The sequence below is a fragment of the Mastigoproctus giganteus genome, chromosome 13 (assembly GCF_048544385.1).
Source record: "Mastigoproctus giganteus isolate SK-2022 chromosome 13, ASM4854438v1, whole genome shotgun sequence".
Taxonomy (NCBI): domain Eukaryota; kingdom Metazoa; phylum Arthropoda; class Arachnida; order Uropygi; family Thelyphonidae; genus Mastigoproctus; species Mastigoproctus giganteus.
The window spans coordinates 135,851,473-135,871,554 of NC_143587.1; the positions used below are offsets into that span (position 1 = coordinate 135,851,473).

The following is a 20,082-nucleotide window of genomic DNA, read 5'->3' on the forward strand; positions in this document are numbered from 1 at the left end:
TAATTCTAGTAGTTGCATATAAAGCTTTAAAATATACTGCTTACAAAACGTAATTCACGTGTAGGAGGAAGAACTGCAGAAGATATTGTATGGTGGCTAAAAAAGAAGACTGGACCACCTGCTGAAGAATTAAAATCTCCAGAGCAAGCAAATCTATTTAAAGAAAGCAGTGAAGTTGTAATTATTGGATTTTTTCAAAGCCCGGAGAATGAAAATGCTAAAGCTTTTGTAGAAGTCGCAGCTGAAATGGATGACTATCCCTTTGCCATTGCCTTAGAAGAGTCCATTTTTAAATCATTTGGTGTAGATAAAGAAAGTGTGATATTATATAAAAAAGTGAGTATAATTAATAATTTTTAAAATTCAAACACTTAACTTGATAGGGTAGAAGTTTCTACATATTTAATGTTACCTAAACTTTATACAGGACTGATAATTTGACGTAAGAAAAAAACTGTTGCAAATACTGTAATTAATGTAGATTTTAATATTACTTAATTATTATAAGCTAATGATAGAATGTAGCACTGACAACTTGAACTGTAAAAAGAAGTAATAACAAATTGAATTTATTTCTGCCTTTTATCATATTCCTTCTGTAATGTAAAATGTTACTTTATTATTGTTATTTTTTTTCCCTCCTTTTATTAACTCTACCCTGTGTTTCCAAGCCTTTGTTTAGTCTGTAGTTTTGCAAGGTGAAAGCAAAATGGCTACTGTGAGGTCACTTGTGATTAGTCACGAATATAACTTCTAGATACTATAATACTTTAAATAGAATAATATGGGATTAGCCAATTGTTTTGTTTTGATTCTAAACTTGATAGTTTAGATGCAACAATACTTGAGATAGAGAGGCAGAGATATGATGAGAAAGAGGCAGAGAGCTTGAAAAAGCACAGGAAAAAGAATGCCAATTTAAAAAAATAAAAATAATTATGCAGGTAATATTATTCTGTCCGACTGTTATTACTAATGGTCAAGGAACTCTAACCATCCTACAGTGTTGAGGATCACAACTTTCTGGAGTTTCCTGTAGGTGTTTTCTGGAAGACCTGTTGCTGATAGGCTCTTGTTAGGATCTTTGACACCATACTAGTGGTTGATATGATGATAAGGATGGTCATTGCATATACTACATAACTTTAATCTCCTGTCATAGGTCTGTGTGCTTCCTTATTTTTTCCTTGTGGGTTTTCTGGAGATTTTCAGTGTTGGGCACTGCTGTGTCGATCAGATAAGTAACCCTTTTCCTTCTTGTCGACAAGGGTTATGTGGAATTGTCTTGTCCCTTATTATGGCATGGTCTCAGTACAGCTTGTGTGTCGGGGTCTCTAGTATGGCCTGCAGTTTGTACTTGTAATACTGCACACTTTCTTTGATCAACTGCTATTTCCTCGCTAGCTTCTGATGTATTATCCTGGCTACCTTGACCTGTCTACAAGTGTACTGCATCTGGGTGATCACCTTGCATCCTTCAGTGATGTGTTGGATAGTTTCTGAGGAGAGATGGTATTGTCAACATGTGTTATCTGTCACTCTGGCCTCCTTGGTGATGCATTTTCTATAGTTTCTGGTGTTGATTACCTAGTTTTCAATGATGAGCGTGAATCCTTCAGTCTCGGAGAAAGCATCCCTCTCATGAACCATGCACTGGAAGCTATTTTTATCTGTGGTCTTGATGGAGGTCATTGTAGTGTCTTCTTTGCCCATCTTTTTAACTTCATTTCTTTCTTCTGGACAGGAGAGGTCTCCTTGTTTAGGTTGAGTCAAGTATGTTGCTTGTCTATCTTCCTTATGATCTGGTAGAGTGGCACTTTGATTTCCTTTAGGTTCGCTATTTCTTTCTTCTGTTGCTCAATGAGGTCTGTCAAGTCCCTTCCTCCTTTCCAAGCTATAGTTGGTCTCTCCACAGCTGACTTCGGATGGTGTTGGCAGCTCTTGGTCTTCATTGTCCTCGGCTTTCCATGATATCCTCTAGCCCAGTCCAATCTATGATCTCTAAGAAGTATGTTATAATTGGGACTGAATAGGTGTTTATGGCTTTAACTGTGTTTCTTCCATTCACCTTTGCTTGGAGCAGGCTTCCGAATCTCTAATGGTATTTTTCAGGCAAGCAGTCCTTGATCTCCTTATACTCTTATCTGTTGAGCTTGCATCCTCTGATATTTATAGGTCTCTTTACCAGTCTGCAGCTGGTAGTCAGTTGAATAATTTCCCATGATGCAATCCATGAATTTTGCACTTGTCTAGTCCAAATTCTATCCTGATATCATTGATGAATTCTTTGGTGATTCACAATAGCTGTTGGAGTTGCTTCTCAGTTTCTGCATAGATCTTGATGTCATCCATGTACATCAGGTGGGAGAGAATATACAGATTTTTCTTTCCTTCTTTGAAAGTATATACTTGGTGTTGCTTAGCATGGTTGGTAGTGGGTTGTGTGCTAAACAGAACCACAGTGGGCACATGGCATCCCCCCACTCAAAAGATATATTTCCTGATGTGGATCGGTCTAGTCGTGATGCTCTCAACTTTAATGTTGCTACTCAATTTTTCCCTGGTTGCTTCCATGAAGTTTGTCACTGTCGGGTTGACTTAGATCTTCAGCATCTCTCTTGGCTCTTGTAGGAAATATGTTCAAAAACTCGTGCTTAAAAATGGTCCTTGAAGGTGTCACAGACATTTTCTGTTATATGCCAAGCTGTACTTGCTACCTGGAAGTCTAAAATACTGATAGAACTGATATTCGGGTGTCACTCATGTCAAGTGGACCTAATTTCAGCAAAGTCCAGTCTGTCTGTGTCAGCCAAATGCTCTGCTTGCACCTTCACAATGGTTGGACTGTTAGTAACCCTGGCTATAACTTCATGTGTAAGACCTTAAATAAGGCACCAAGCACACTGTGGGTGACCACCCAGGTGTGAACCAACATAAGCAGTGGTCGAGGTGTGGCACCCTTTGTGTTACCAGGCAATACTAAGTTGTAGATGACTCGTCAACCAGTGCAATACCACCACTTTGCTTAGTGGAGGCTTGAAGTGGTGGAACCTATGTTTAGTCTCCAGAGCAAAGCTCTGGTAAACCCTCCCACTGTGCAATATGATTTAGGATGGACATCGTGGAGAGATCCAATCTTCCTTAAATTTTGAGGGTACAGCTCTAAAACGGTGTTGCAGGCCAGCTGCTAGTTAGTACGCCTGACAAAACCTATTGGTTACTTTCTGGGAGCCTTCTGGATCAGCTAGTGTATAATCTCGCTGCCTGTACTCTGCCAGTTAATGTCTGGAAGGAGTCTGAGTGGTGTGTATGCGGGAGGCCACGTTATGTCAAGGAGCTGGGTGTATTCTTACCATGATGTTCATTACTTCATATAGCATGTCCTTCCACCATTTCTTATTGCTGAATACACCATGAATTGTCAAACTAATAGAGCAACCTTATCTGTGAAAAGATCTAAACTTCCCAAACTGAGACTTCAACATATGTAGTCTCAGTTCTAATATCATTGATTTCCATTTACAGTCTGCCAAGCCCCATGTACTTTTTCTGATTGAATCTCAGTTATCGGTTGATTCAACCACTGCTCATCTCAGTTGTCTGGATTATTTGCTGTATGATTCCTTTCACTTTAAAGGTGATATTTGTGCATATATCTGTTCTGATATTCTCTGGCATAAAATCTCTATCACATTCTGTCAAATTCATATGTGGCCGCTATCGTTTTCCCAACTCCACTAATCACTTGGAACTGTTTGACTTTCTCATGTCTAACTTTTCTAACAGTGAGGTAATTTTCCTAGGTGAATTTAATATTCACAACTCCAGCTGCCTTCTGTTTTCTAGTCATATGGACCCAGCTGGTCGAGATGCTGAAGCATTTTGCAATGACCTCTCACAGATTGTTCATTTACCTACCAGAATACCAGACAATCATTTTCCAATTCAGCCTTTCTCTCATGGTCATTCCCAACCTATTGTTGTTTGGCATTACAAGAATGCAAAATAGGATGATCTGCGAGAGTTCTTTTCTTCTTTTTCTTGGTCAGATTACTGTTTCAAAACTTCTGATGTCAATGTTTGCTGAGATCATGTCAATGAAATTATTCTTGTAGGGATGGAATCCTTTATTCCACACTCCACCTTTAAATCTCTTCCTTTGTCTAAGTCTTTTTTTCCTAATAAATATGCTAAAGCTGATCGAGATATAAATGTTGCATATCGTAATTGGCTTTTTCCAAATTTTCAGTTTCATTTTCTGCCTACACCAAATCTCAATTTTAAAGCAGTTATTAATCAGTCCAAACTGGATTTTGAACAGGCTAAGAGTAGAAAACTTGCTTCTTGTCCAAATTATAACTGAGCATTCTGGACCCTTGCCAAAGCTATGGGCCACAACCCCTGGCCATCTCAGTTCCCACCTCTGTTAAAACCAGGTGGTTCTATTGTCACTTCAGCCAAAGATAAAGCTAACCTGCTGGCATCCTATTTTTCTTCCAACTCTTGTATTAATGATCTTGGTAAATCACCTCCCACCATTCCCAGTGTGCTCCATTTAATGCCTCCTATGGTCTTTGGTCAAAAGGATGTCAGAAGAATTTGGACAAATCTTGATGCCAAGAAAGCTCCTAGTCCTGATGGTTATTTCTCCACTTGTTCTCAAAAACCTGTTCTCTCCTGTTTACTCCTGTTCTCTCTTGCCTTTTTTCACTTTCTTATTCCAAAAGTGTTTTTCCTTCTGCTTGGAAATTTGCTCTTATCCAGCCAATTCCTAAAGAGTGACAAATCCCCCCCCCCCATTTAATTATCGTCCCATTTCAATTACTCCTACTCTTTATAAAGTAATGGAAAAATCAGTTAACGGCCAACTCTTAATCTAGAAACCTATGTGATCAATGCCAGATCTGATGATTGCCAGTATGGATTCCTCCAGCATTGGTCCACTAGTGATATTTTGGCTTAAGTTACCCATCTGTGGACAAATTTAGTGGAAAAGTTCTGTGAAACTCAAGCAGTTGTTCTTGACATTTCAAAGGCTTTTGATTGTGCTTGGCATGAAGGTCTTCTACATAAGCTTCCATCTTATGATTTGCCAAATGTTTTTTTGTACTGCCCATGCTCCTGTAGAAACTGTGCTGAGAACAGTGAGCCTGCTGATATTTAAGGATGTGCCGTACAATAAACCTCTCTGTTGAAAGAGGAGGCGGATGCCTCTGAAAGCTATGGTGTTTTAGTGCTTTTAGCATCCTGTGTTTTATCTATGTTATTTTATTGTAATTTATTCATTGCAGTTTAAAATTTCATTAGCATTAGTAGAGGCATTTGATGCAAGAAAGCAAGCTTATGCAGCATCAGCCAAAAAAAAAAAAAACCCACTTCCACTTCACCCCTCTGTTCGTTCAAAATACCGGTCCAGCTGAGCCTTAAACTTATTTAGGCTATCAACCTCCACCACAAGGGATGGAAGTCTGTTCCACCAACCAACCACCCGCTGGCTAAAGGCAAATTTCCGCACGTCTATCCTACATCTGTCTTTCCTCAATTTGAATTTATGCCCTCTCGGGTGATTTTTCTGAGCTAGAGGAAGAATCCCATCAGCATTGAGCATGCTTAAACCATTCAAGGCTTTATACACCTCTATCAGATCACCTCGCTGGTGCCTAGTCTCCAGACACTGTAATTTGCAAAACTTAAGCCTTTCTTCGTAAGAGCACCCCTTTGTTCCATTCACTAATCTTGTTGCCCTTCTCTGTACTCGTTCCAGCAGCTCTACATCCTTCTTGAAATGAGGCCTCCAGACCTGTATACAGTACTATAGGTGTGGCCTGACCATTGCCTTATACAATGGAATAATCACCTCCTTATCCCTGCTGGAAAAATTCCTGTATACCATTGACAATACTCCATGAGCTACTCTTGCAGCCCGTCTGCACTGCTCAGAGAACTTCATATCTGCCTGCACAACCACCCCCAAGTCCCTTTCATTCTCTACCACTGTCAGTGTAGTACCACAGAGTTGATACGTTGCTCTGGGGTTGCTGTTTCCCATGTGTAGTACTTTACATTTGTCAATGTTAAACTTCATTTGCCACCTCTCAGCCCATCTTCTCAACCTTTCCAGATCCTGTTGCAGCAGCATAGTGTCAGTAGTGTCCTTGACAACCCTGCCAACCTTTGTATCATCTGCAAACTTGGACATTAAGCTTGATATACCATCATCAATATCATTTATAAATACAGAAAACAATAATGGACCCAACACTAAGCCCTGAGGGACTCCACTAATAACATCAGTCCATGATGAGCAGTGTCCATTGATTACCACTCTCTGTCTTCTCCCCCTCAACCACCCCTTTATCCACAGCAGCAGTTTGCCTCCAATGTCACACTGCTCCAATTTGTGTAGCAGTCTTCCATGTGCAACAGTATCAAAAGCCTTTCTAAGATCCAAGTATATAATATCAAAGTTATTCCCTGCATCCAGTTCTTTTGTGGCTGCATCATAGTATCCAATCAAGTTGGTCAGGCAAGACTTCCCCTTAACAAAACCATGCTGTGTCTGAGCTATAACTGAAGTCTTGTCTAAATGATCCTGCAGTGCTTCTTTAACCAGTGCCTCCATTAATTTTCCTGGAACAGAAGTTAAGCTCATAAATACAATAAAATAAGTTCATATTTTATTGTATAGACAGTTACCTTTTTATCAGTTTTATCTGGTGGAATTATATCAATTTATTTACATCATTATTTTAATATAACAAAACACTATTTTTAGTAACGGTTGGTGTAAGATTGTGCAGTTATTATGAAAATATTTTTTGTAATTGGGTATCCAGTTTTCTTTCTGACTGCTCACTGTGGGTGATAGTAGATGGCTCTGTCTTCTAACTTTAGCATTAGTAGAGGCATAAGATGCACGAAAGCAAGCTTATTGAGCATCAGTCCAAAAAAAAAAACACCTTCCCATTTCACCCATCCATTCATTCCAAATGTGTGCCTGGTTCTGCTTCGAATTTATTTAAGCTATCAACTTCCACAACAAACAATGGAAGTTTGTTTGGAAGATTGAGCCTGCTCAATCCATTGAAGGCCTTATACACCTCAATCAAATCGCCTTGCAAGTGCCTAGTCTCCAAATTCTGTAATTTGCAAAACTTAAGCCTTTCTTCGTAAGAGCATCCCTCTGTTCCTCTCGCCAGTCTTGCCCTTCTCTATACTCATTCTAGCAACTCTACATCCTTCCTAAAATGAGGCTTCCTGACCATTGCCTTATACAAAGGAATAATCACCTCCTTATCTGTGCTCACAAAATTCCTGTATATTATAAATTCTCCACTAATGCTAGTGTTCCATAAGATTTAGTTCTTTTTCCCACTATTTTCCTCTCATATAATAATGACCTTCTTCCATTGACCAGAAATCCTATCCATAGTTTTGCTGGTGATCGCACATTGCATTCCACCTTCTAGTTTGAGAAATCTTGCCCTGTACAAACAGCTTCAGCTTCTCGAATATCCATTACCAATTCCTTAAATGCTGATCACCAGGTAATTCTTCAGTGGGGCAAAGATAACTTAGTTGATTTCAATCCTTCTAAATCCCAGTCTTGTCTTATATCTCACAAAAAAAATTCTTCTGCTCCTATGCTTATCTTTGATGACACTCCAATTTCTAGGCAAGATCATATATGTCTATTGGGGATTACTGTGATTTCTAATATCTCTTGGCATAGGCACATTACAAATATTGCTTCCTCTGCATTGGGTTTTGTCTGTCACTCTCGGCATTACTTTTCTTCCAAACAGCTGTTCACTCTGTACAAATTGCAAATCTGCCCTGCCATGGAATATTGTTCCCACATCTTGGGCGATTCCCCAAAACTCTCAGATTTCTAGATTCTATTCAAAAGAGGGCAATTAGGTTAATTAATGACTCATCTCTAATATAGTTTCTCCACTCTGTCTCATAGATGTTTCTGCTGCATGCCTTTTCCATGGATACTTCCATGGGCACTGTTCTTCTGAATTGGCTTCTGCAATTCCTGTTCTCTCTTTCAAAACAGTCTAAATACATGCTGCCACCAGTCAACATCCATTTACTGTCCAACTTCAAACTCACAGAACCTACTTTTCTTCTTTCATATTCTCAACCTCCACCCCATGCATGGTACTAAGTACTATAGGTTTTAATACCTCTCGTGCTTGGGGTTCTCTTTAAAAAGAAAATCATCGTACTTTTCGAAGTTCCTAGTCCTGAATCAAACATGAAAAGCAAGGAAAACTTCAAATCTAATCTTACAGTGCGCCCTATGCCATACAAGAATTGAAAACAGCTCTAGCTCTTACTCGTTAGACCAGGTGACCTACATTATGATATGATTAAGCACATTTTGCTGAAATTGATGGATCAGCTGCCCTTTCTATATAACAGAATCTTTCTTGAGGTATAGTTTCTAGGCTCCTGGAATTAGGTAATTGTCGCTGCCTTTCCTAAGCCAAGATGGGCTCCCAAAGTTCAAACTATCGTCCTGTCACTTTGACTAGATGTTTGTGCAAAATCCTGGACAGAATGTTTGTCTTATATGGTATTTAAAAGCAAGTGATCTTCTCTTCCGGATACAAGGTGGTATCCAAAGTAATGGGTCCATACTGGACTATCAAATTAGACTGGAAAAGAATAAGGAATAATCATTTACAAGAATTGCCCTGACCTACCTGCAGAGGTGCTAGTCTCTTGATTCTTGGCACAGGTTTTAGTCCTCTCCATAACCACCGTGCAGATTTACACATTTTTCGCATCGATGGATGAGGCTACAGATACCATGACTCTGTTGTAGAAATGAATGTCTCGTCGTCAGGGAAGTGGGCTTCGAAGAAATGATTTGAGGGAAGGAAACAAGAAGTCTGATGGTGCAAGATCAGGTGAGTAGGCTGGATGGGGCAGTATTTCATATCCATAAGTGGCCACTTGTGTTGTTGCAATTTCAGAAGTGTGAACTGGGAGCATTGTCTGGAAGCATTCTCACACCTTTGGACAGCATGCCATGCCTACATGTTTTGATTTTCTCCTTTAATTTTGGGAGTAAGTTGCCATAATAGGCATCTGAAATTGCTTTACCTTTCGGCAGGTAATCAGTCATTATTACACCTTTCTCATCCCAAAACACTGTCAGCAAGACCTTTCCTGCTGACACTTGGACCCTTGCCTTCTTGAGGGTGAGGAACCATGATGTCGCCATTCCATGGACTGCTTTTTACTTTCAGGGTTGAGATGGTGTATCCAACTTTCATCCTGAGTGATTAGATGAGAGAAAAAGTCTTCTTCATTTTTTTGGCACAGTGCTAACAACTCTTGTGATTTCTGTTGTCAATCAGCCTCCTGGAAACCAGTCAATAATCGGGCGGCTCCATCTTGCGCTCAATTTCCGTAAATGGAGTTGGTCATGAGACTTTCAACAGAGTCCACAATAATCTTCACCTCCTGGGACAATTCACCCACAGATATCCAGTGATCTTCCATGATTAACGACTCCACTTTTCTGATCGTGCTGTCATCAGTGGCTGAATGGGGACGACCAGGAATGGGCTCAAATTCTACTAATGTCTGACCACACCTAAACTGTCTATGCCAGTGCTTCACAATGCCATATAATGGGGCTTCATCCTTATATACAGCAGTCATCTCCTCGTGGATTTCTTTAGATTTTCCCCTTCAAGAACAGATACTGGATTACAGCTCTGGCTTTAACTATGTCCTATTCCGTCACACGTTCAGCTCTCTAAAAGAAAAACAAATCAACATACCAACTAAGAAATATTGTTCAAGGTTTAAGCCTAAATGGATGTCAGATGAACTAATGAGACATGTGGCAGAGAAGAAATATGCATGGGATACATATAAATTAATGGGTGACATGGAAGCCTATGACAGATATAAGTTGGTCTGTAACCAAGTCACAAAGGAGATTAGGCAGGCAAAGGCAGATTATGAGAAATCCTTGGCAAAGGATGCAAAGAAAAACAACAAGAGTTCTTTACCTATGTAAACTCTAGAAGGAAAGGGATGAATCAGATTGGTCCACTGGATATTGATGGTTCAACTGTTGATGATCCTGCTCAGGTGGCTAACAAACTAAATGAGTATATTGCATTTACATTCACCCATGAGGAGTTATTCAGGGAAGGGAATGCCATATTTGAGTTAAACTCTGGCAGTGAGCTGGATGATTTTGTAATAACTGAGAGGAAAGTGGAGGAGAAATTGTTGAAGATAAACATAAAGAAGGCAACCGGGGTGGACGGAATCTATCCAGTTATATTAAAGGAGGCAGCAAAGGAAGTAAGCAAACCCTTAGCCATAATTATGAGAGCTACTTTAGAATCAGGGGAGGTACCCATGGACTGGAGATGTGCAAATGTGACCCCAATTCACAAAGGAGGATCGAAGGGCAATTCAAGTAATTATAGACCTGTTAGTTTAACTTCTGTTCCAAGGAAATTAATTTAGGCACTGGTTAAAGAAGCACTGCAGGATCATCTAGACAAGACTTCAGTTATAGCTTGGGCACAGCCTGGTTTTGTTAAGGGAAAGTCTTTCCTGACCAATTTCAATGGATACTATGATGTGGTCACAAAGGAACTGGATGCAGGGAATAACTTTGATATCATATATTTGGATCTTAGAATGGCATTTGATACTGTTGCACATTTAAGGCTGCTGCAGAAATTGGAGCAGTGTGGCATTGGAGTCAAATTTCTGCGATGGATAAAGGGATGGTTGAATGGGAGAAGACAGAGTGGTAATCAATGGACACTGCTCATCGTGGACTAATGTTATTAGTGGATTCCCTCAGTGTTCAGTATTGGGTCCATTGTTGTTTTCTGTATTTATTAATGATATTGGTGATGGTATATCAAGCTTAATGTCCAAGTTTGCGGACGACACGAAGGTTGGCAGGGTTGTTAAGGACACTAATGACAGTACGTGGCTGCAACAGGATCTAGAAAAGTTGAGCAGATGGTCTGAGAGGTGGCAAATGAAACTTAACATTGACAAATGTAAAGTACTACATATGGGAAGCAGCAATCCCAGAGTGACGTATCAACTCTGTGGTACTACACTGACGGTGGTAGAGAACGAAAAGAACCTGGGGGTAATTGTGCAGGCAGATATGAAGTTTTCTGAGCAGTGCAGATGGTCTGCAAGAGTAGCTCATAGTGTCTTGTCAATGATATATAGGAATTTTTCTAGCAGGGATAAGGAGGTGATTATCCCCTTATATAAGGTAATGGTCAGACCACACCTTGAGTACTGTATACAGGTCTGGAGGCCTCATTTTAAGAAGGATGTAGAGCTGTTGGAACAAGTACAGAGAAGGGCAACAAGATTAGTGAATGGAACAAAAGGTTGCTCTTACTAAGAAAGGCTTAAATTTTGCAAATATCTGGAGACTAGGCACCTGCGAGGTGATCTGATTGAGGTGTATAAAGCCTTGAATGGTTTGAGCATGCTCAGTGGTGATGGAATTCTTCCTCTTGCTCAGAATAATCATTTGAGAGGACATAAATTCAAATTGAGGAAAGACAGATGTAGGATAGATGTGTGGAAGTTTTTGCCTTTAGACAGCCGGTGGTTGGTTGGTGGAACAGACTTCCATTCTTTGTGGTGGAAGTTGATAGCCTAAATAAATTTAAGGCTCAGCTGGACAGGTACTTGGAACAAATGGAGAGGTGTGTGTTTTTGTTTTTTTTTTTTGGCTGATGCTGCATAAGCTTACTTTCTTGCATCATGTGCCTCATATGCTAATCAGCATCCAACAGCTAGCTCAAGATATAAACTTTGTTCGTTGATATATCGATGCCAGCCAGGAAAATCCTTCCTCCTTGGAGTATACATCTTCCCTCTTGTGGCCTTAATCTTAGAAAGTGGCTGAATATTTATTTTATATTATGTTTATATTATTGCTAGCCGTATAGTGCAAGGAAGCCTGAGGCTTATTCTGCACCAGCTAAAATAAATTACCGAGTTACCCTGAGAGAGAGAGAGAGAGAGAGAGAGAGAGAGAGAGAGAGAGAGAGATTGAGAGAGAGAGAAGGGAATCATCAAGAAAGAGAATGCCGAGATGTTCCCATTTATATATCAACAACTTTTTGAAACACAGAGTTGAATATTCTGACTTCATGCCAGTATATACAGATGGCTCAGAGTACATACAGATGGCATGCATGTTTTGTTTTGTGTTTTTCCAAGCAAACTATCTGCAGTTGGATTCCATATGAATGTAGTAATACACTGCAGAGATTATGCAATTGATCTGGCCTTGGATCATATAAAGTGCTACCAGTACCATAGGTGCATGCTATATATTGTATCTCTAAACATTATTATTATTATTAGCCATATGATGCAAGGAAGCCTGAGGCTTGTGCTGCACCAACCAAAAAAAAAAAAATTTCCGAGTTACCCTGAGAGAGAGAGAGAGAGAGAGAGAGAGAGAGAGAGAGAGAGAGAGAGAGAGAGGTGGGGGGGGGGGGGGGGGAAGGAGAAAGGAATCACCTAGAAAGAGAAGAATGATGATATCCAGCTCGGGACCCTGGGTGTACCAAATCCATACTTAACTAGATGTGAACCCCCTGGGGTTACATATTATTACAGACTATTCGAAATAAGAAATTCCTTATTCAGTTTTGTATCGAGTAAAGCAAATGCTACTCTCACTTTCGCAGTTAATCTTCGATATTCACTTTTGCTGGATCCCTAGCCATATTGGTATTATATGCAATGACTTGACTGATGCTACAGACAAATCAGCAGTGCCACAAAATTGCATCTGCTTGTTAGTGCCCTATACATACTGCAAGCATTTAATTCATAACGAACTATTTTCACTAAAGAAAATAGTTGTTGGTTTGCCCATGGCAAGAAAGCCTTGCTATGGGCAAACCACCAACAAGCTAAACCAGATCAATTCTGTAATTAGACAGGGTAGAAAGGGAGGAGGGGTTATGCTGTTAGTTAAGAAACACAAATCTAAGGAAGTGCATCCAGTTGACATGGGTGGACAGTGCAATATTGAGTGTTTTGTGTGACTGAGAAAGAGAAGAATGATGATATCCAGCTCGGGACCCTGGTGTACCAAATCCATACTTAACTAGATGTGAACCCCCTGGGGTTACATATTATTACAGACTATTCGAAATAAGAAATTCTTATTCAGTTTTGTATCGAGTAAAGCAAATGCTACTCTCACTTTCGCAGTTAATCTTCGATATTCACTTTTGCCGAGAATTGATCTGGCCTTGGATCATATAAAGTGCTACCAGTACCATAGGTGCATGCTATATATTGTATCTCTAAACATTATTATTATTATTAGCCATATGATGCAAGGAAGCCTGAGGCTTGTGCTGCACCAACCAAAAAAAAAAAATTTCCGAGTTACCCGAGAGAGAGAGAGAGAGAGAGAGAGAGAGTGAGAGTGGGGGGGGGGAGAAAGGAATCACCTAGAAAGAGAAGAATGATGATATCCAGCTCGGGACCCTGGGTGTACCAAATCCATACTTAACTAGATGTGAACCCCCTGGGGTTACATATTATTACAGACTATTCGAAATAAGAAATTCCTTATTCAGTTTTGTATCGAGTAAAGCAAATGCTACTCTCACTTTCGCAGTTAATCTTCGATATTCACTTTTGCTGGATCCCTAGCCATATTGGTATTATATGCAATGACTTGACTGATGCTACAGACAAATCAGCAGTGCACAAAATTGCATCTGCTTGTTAGTGCCCTATACATACTGCAAGCATTTAATTCATAACGAACTATTTTCACTAAAGAAAATAGTTGTTGGTTTGCCCATGGCAGAAAGCCTTGCTATGGGCAAACCACCAACAAGCTAAACCAGATCAATTCTGTAATTAGACAGGGTAGAAAGGGAGGAGGGGTTATGCTGTTAGTTAAGAAACACAAATCTAAGGAAGTGCATCCAGTTGACATGGGTGGACAGTGCAATATTGAGTGTTTTGTGTGACTGGGAAAGGGAAAAAGAGAGTAGAGTATGTTATAGGCCTAATGATGCTGATGAGTTCAGTAAACAGTTTTGCAGAGAAATAGAATGGGCCAGTAAATCAGGATGTCTTGTAATGGGGATTTTAACTTTCCAGGCATTTTGACTGGAACTTCTGGGTTGGTCACTTGCATGCTAGCAAGACTTTTGTGGATTTATTGAGAATTGTTTTCTACAGCAACATGTTCAAGGGGCAACCAGAAGGAGTAATACCCTTGATCTGATTATCAGCAGTGATGATGCATGCATTTGGAATTTGCAGATAAAGGAACTACTAGGTGACAGTGATTACAGTGTACTGCTGTGGGATTTACTTAAAGATGTAACTACAATCAAGGATAAAGGGAAGGGTTTTTGTTTTCGTAAAGGTGACTACAGATGTCTCAGACAGTTTCTAAATTCTATAGAGTGGGGTAAACTGACGATGTTACTAATGGTGAATTCTAAATGGGAAGCCTTCAGGAACTTAATCATGGTGGCTACTAGGCTTTTCATACAAACTAAGAAATACTCTTCAAGGTTCAAGCTTAAATGGACGTTGGATGAATTAATGAGGGTTCGTGGCAGAGAAGAAAAATCCAGAGATGCATATAAATTATCAGGCGACACAAAGCACATCAGCATTAGTAGAGGCATATGATGCAAGAAAGCAAGCTTATGCAGCATCAGCCATAAAAAAAAAAAAAAAAAAACTTCCACTTCACCCCGCCGTTCATTCGAAATACCTGTCCAGCTGAGCCTTAAATTTATTTAGGCTATCAACTTCCACAACAGGGGATGGAAGTCTATTCCACCAACCAACCACCCGCTGCCTAAAGGCAAATTTCTGCACATCTACCGTATATCTGTCTTTCCTCAATTTGAATTTATGCCTCTCAATGATTATTCTGAGCAAGAGGAAGAATTCCATCAGCATTGAGTGTGCTCAAACCATTCAAGGCTTTACACACCTCAATCAGATCACCTCGCAGGTGCCTAGTCTCCAGATATTTTCAAGTAATTTGCAAAATTTAAGCCTTTCTTCGTAAGAGCAACCGTTTTGTTCCATTCACTAATCTTGTTGTCCTTCTCTGTACTCGTTCCAACAGCTCTACATCCTTCTTAAAATGAAGCCTCCAGACCTGTATACAGTACTCAAGGTGTGGCCTGACTATTGCCTTATATAAGGGGATAATCACCTCCTTATCCCTGCTAGAAAAATTCCTCTATATCATTGACAAGACACTATGAACTACTCTTGCAGACCGTCTGCACTGCTCAGAAAACTTCATATCTGCCTGCACAATTACCCCCAGGTCCTTTTCGTTCTCTACCACTGTCAGTGTAGTACTACAGGGTTGATACGTCACTCTGGGGTTGCTATTCCCATATACAGTACTTAACATTTGTCAATGTTAAACTTCATTTGCAACCTCTCAGCCCATCTACACAACTTTTCTAGATCTTGCAGCAGCATAGTGTCAGTAGTGTCCTTAACAACCCTGCCAACCTTCGTATCGTCTGCAAACTTGGACATTAAGCTTGATATACCATCATCAATATCATTTATAAATACAGAAAACAACAATGGACCCAATACTGAACCCTGAGGGACTCCACTAATAACATTAGTCCACAAAGAGCAGTGTCCATTGATTACCACTCAACCATCCATTTATCCATAGTAGCAATTTGTCTCCAATGCCACACTGCTCCAATTGGTGCAGCAGTCTTCCATGTGCAACAGTATCAAAAGCCTTTCTATAATCCAAATATATGATATCAAAGTTACTCCCTGCATCCAGTTCCTCTGTGACCACATCATAGTATCAAATCAAATTGGTCAGGCAAGGCTTTCCCTTAGCAAAACCATGCTGTGTCCGAGCTATAACTGAAGTCTTGTCTAGATGATAATGCAGTGCTTCTTTAACCAGTGCCTCCATTAATTTTCCTAGAACAGAAGTAAAACTAACAGGTCTATAATTACTTGTGTTGCCCTTTGATCCTCCTTTGTGAATTGGGGTCACATTAGCACATTTCCAGTCTATGGGTACCTACCCTGAGTCCAAGGAAGCTCTCATAATTATGGCTAAGGGTTTGCTTACTTCCTTTGCTGCCTCCTTTAATATAACTGGATAGATCCCGTCCACCCCGGGTGCCTTTTTTGTTTATCTTCAACAATTTCTCCTCCACTTTCCTCTCAGTTATTACAAAATCATCCAGCTCACTGCCAGAGTTTAACTCACCTCTGGCATTCCACTCCCTGAATAACTCCTCATGTTGAATGTAGATGCAAAATACTCATTTAGTTTGTTAGCCACCTGAGCAGGATCAGCAACAGTTGAACCATCAATATCCAGTGGACCAATTTGATTCATTCCGTTCCTTTTAGAGTTTACATAGGAAAAGAACTCTGTTGTTTTTCTTTGCATCCTTTGCCAAGGATTTCTCATAATCTGCCTTTGTCTACCTAATCTCCTTTGTGACTTGGTTACAGACCAGCTTATATCTATCATAGGCTTCCATGTCACCCATTAATTTATATGTATCACATGCATTTTTCTTCTCTGCCACATCTTACCCCGGGGGTTCACATCTGGTGAGATGGGCTTTGCACACCCAGGGTCCTGAGCTGGATATCATCATTCTTCTCTTTCATGGTGATTCCCTTCTACTTTTGACTCTCTCTCTCTCTCTCTCTCTCTCTCTCTCTCTCTCTCTCTCTCTCTCTCTCTCTCTCTCTCTCTCTCTCTCTCTCTCTCTCTCTCTCTCTCTCTCTCTCTCTCTCTCTCTCAGGGTAACTCGGGAACTTTTTTTTTTCTTGGTGCAGCATAAGCCTCAGGCTTCCTTGCACCATATGGCTGTTAATAATAATAATGTCTCATTAGTTCATCTGACCTCCATTTAGGCCTAAACCTTGAACAATATTTCTTAATTGGTATGTAAGCCTAGTAGCTTCCAAGATTTCTTTGAATGCTTCCCATTTTTAATTTGCTGTTGGTAATATCATCAGTTGGTCCCACCTTATAGAATTTAAATACTGTCTCAGACCACCGTAGTTACAACCACCTTCTTATCAAGCCATGCAGTCCAAATCACACCTATTTTGCAAGAAATATTAGATGACAAATCTGATATTGATGCAGTTTTCACTTTCCTGAAAAGGATAAAATGCTATGACAGAATATAATGCTTAAATCTCACATAATACCTTTTATCTCCTACCATTGTTTGGTGCATAATGACCTTTAGCTGCCGCTGCGCCGTAAAACCTCCAACAGCAACATTGTCTGACCAATTTGTTTGGATACTATGATATGGTCACAAAAAAATAGATGCTAAAAATTATTTTGATATCATATACTTGGATTTAAGCAAAGCTTTTGATACTGTTGCACATGAAAGACTGCTGTACAAATTGGAGTAGTATGGCATTAAGGGCAAGTTACTGCAATTGATAAAGGAATGGGTGAGTGGGAGATTGTGGAGAGAGTGGTAATTAATGGACACTGCTCTATGTGGACTAACGTTATCATTGGAGTCCTCCAGGGTTTGGTGCTGGGCTCATTGTTGTTTTTGTATTTATCAATGGTATTGATGAAGGTACAACAGACGTAATGTCCAAGTTTGCAGAGGATACAAAGGTTGGCAGGGTTGTTAATGATACTAAAAGTTTAACATTGACAAATGCAAATTACTGCATATGGGTAGCAGTAACCCAAGAGAAATATACCAACTCAGTGGTAATACACTCGGCCAGTTGGAGAATGAAAAAGGCCTGGGGGGTAATTGTGCAGTGAGATATGAAGTTCTCTGAGCAGTGCAGATGGGCTGCCAGAGTAGGTCATGGAGTTTTGTCAATGATATATAGGAATTTTTCTAGCAGAGACAAGTTGGTGATTATCCCTTTGTATAAGGCAATGATCAGGCCACACCTTGAGTACTGTACACAGGTCTGGAGGTGTCATTTTAGGTAGGATGTAGAGTTGCTAGATTGAGTACAGAGAAGGGCAACAAGAGTGGTGAGAGGAACAAAGGCTTAAGTTCTGCAAGTTGCAGCATCTGGAGACTAGGCACATGCGAGGTGATCTGATTGCAGTGTATAAGGCCTTGAATAGCTTGAGCATACTCAATGCTGATGAGATACTTCTGCTTGCTCAGACTGAGAACCTGAGGGGGCATAGATTCAAATTGAGGAAAGACATTTTGTAGAATAGATGTGTGTGGAAGTTTGCCTTTAGCCAGTGGGTAGTTGATAGCTTAAATAAATTTATGGCTGAACTAGACAAACATTTGGAGTGACTGGATGGGTAAAATGGGAAGTTAGTTTTTTTTGTTTTTTTTTTTGGTTTATGCTATATAAGCTTGTTTTTTTCATCGTATGCCTCAATTAATGCTAATTATGCATTAGCACTCTAGTCAGTGCAGGATTCATTGGGGGAAGTTGTCCTTGTTTGGCTCCATATAGAACATTCTCACTTGACACATTCCTATCTGCTAAGGGGTGATGATCATCGTATGTGTAGATTTTGTGACAGTATTTGAACATTTCAGCACATTTTAATTGAATGTACTCTTTAGTAATTAGATAGTATGAATCAGAGCTGTAATACTCAATACGTTCTACATTTTTTTCGTTAGATTCTTTTTAATTGCGTTAAATCATTTTTAATTGTGTTAAATAGGTTTTTAATTATTTATTTTTTACTCTAATGTAAGTTTTCGATTTTTTTTGTTTTAATTTCTGGAGAGTATCATATGGAAGTGTTCTATGTACTATATTGAGGTAAACTCCTCTTATTATTTTACAAATATTAATAGCAATGTAGGATGTATTGAGTATTACAGCTCTGATTCATACTATCTAATTCATTTTTTAAACTATGAAGGGGTTACAGTATCCCAATATTTGTTTTGAATATTTGTTAGATTCTTATGATTTTTAATTGTGTTAAATTGATTTGAATTGTGTTAAATTGGTTTTTAATTATTTATTTTTTACTCTAATGCAAGTTTTCGATTTTTTCATTTTAATTTCTGGAGAGTATTATACGGAAGTGTTCTACGTACTATATTGAGGTAAACTCCTCTTATTATTTTACAAACTCTTTAGTAATGAACACTTTGTTTTACCCGTCTATCTGAACCTATACATTCATATTTTTTCAGGCAATAACAATGTGTGAGATATATTCAAATTTTTATAACTTATTAATTTATATAATTTTATTTAGAATGCATTGTTTTATATTATGCATTATTTTATAATATATTCATTTGGAATATCGTAGGATGCATCACCCAGTCACAAGCTCTAAACCAGAATTAATCATTGGTTATAATTGGTAACTACATTGCTCTGGTGGTATGAGTATGATTAAACTTTAGCTAAAAGATGTAGATACTTTTAACTGAATATAATATGTGCATATTTTGTATCTTGAACTTGTTTGTGTTACCTTTGAAAGTGTACAGTTCCCTCCCTCTTCCCCCTCTAGTTTGATGAAGGCCAGAACAAATTTGAAGAACAAGTGGAACCTGAGAAACTAAAGTCATTTATAAAAACCAATAGCTTACCTCTTGTTGTGGACTTCAATCATGATGTAAGTTATATAATAGCAATTGAGTGTGCAATGTAGAAATGGTATTAATTAAATTGCAGTGTAGTGTGGAAGTAAATCAATAAATGTAAACCGAATTAGTTGCTACTTGCTGCTGTTGTGTTTTTTTTTTTTAATAGAAAATGTCTGCATTTAAAATGCTATAGGTGGTTCCCTTCCCCCTCCATGAGTTTGTGGTAATGTCAAATTTTATCAGCATTTGAAATTATATTTATAATTATTTTAGTAAAAACCATGACATCCAAATCCCTGGAAAAAAGAATAGGAATTGAGTAACTGACAATTTAAAAAGGACAACTAAATCATAGTGGGTTCAGAAAAATCAGTGGGATACCTATAAGCTGTAGCAGTAAAGTTCCCTGGACTGATGCAATAAAAAAACAAAGTAAAGGATCTCAAAAATGGTTTTATTT

The 20,082-nt window shown here is 39.1% G+C and overlaps 1 protein-coding gene across 1 annotated transcript in view; it reads left to right on the top strand.

Annotated features, from left to right (window-relative positions):
- Positions 1-20,082, top strand: part of LOC150076462 (protein disulfide-isomerase-like) — a 249,734-nt gene that overhangs the window by 77,409 nt on the left and 152,243 nt on the right. The window contains exons 3-4 of the mRNA XM_090387796.1: positions 65-336; positions 19,547-19,651. Of these exons, the coding sequence (XP_090243922.1) occupies positions 65-336; positions 19,547-19,651 (377 nt within the window). The remainder of the gene's footprint in view (positions 1-64; positions 337-19,546; positions 19,652-20,082) is intronic.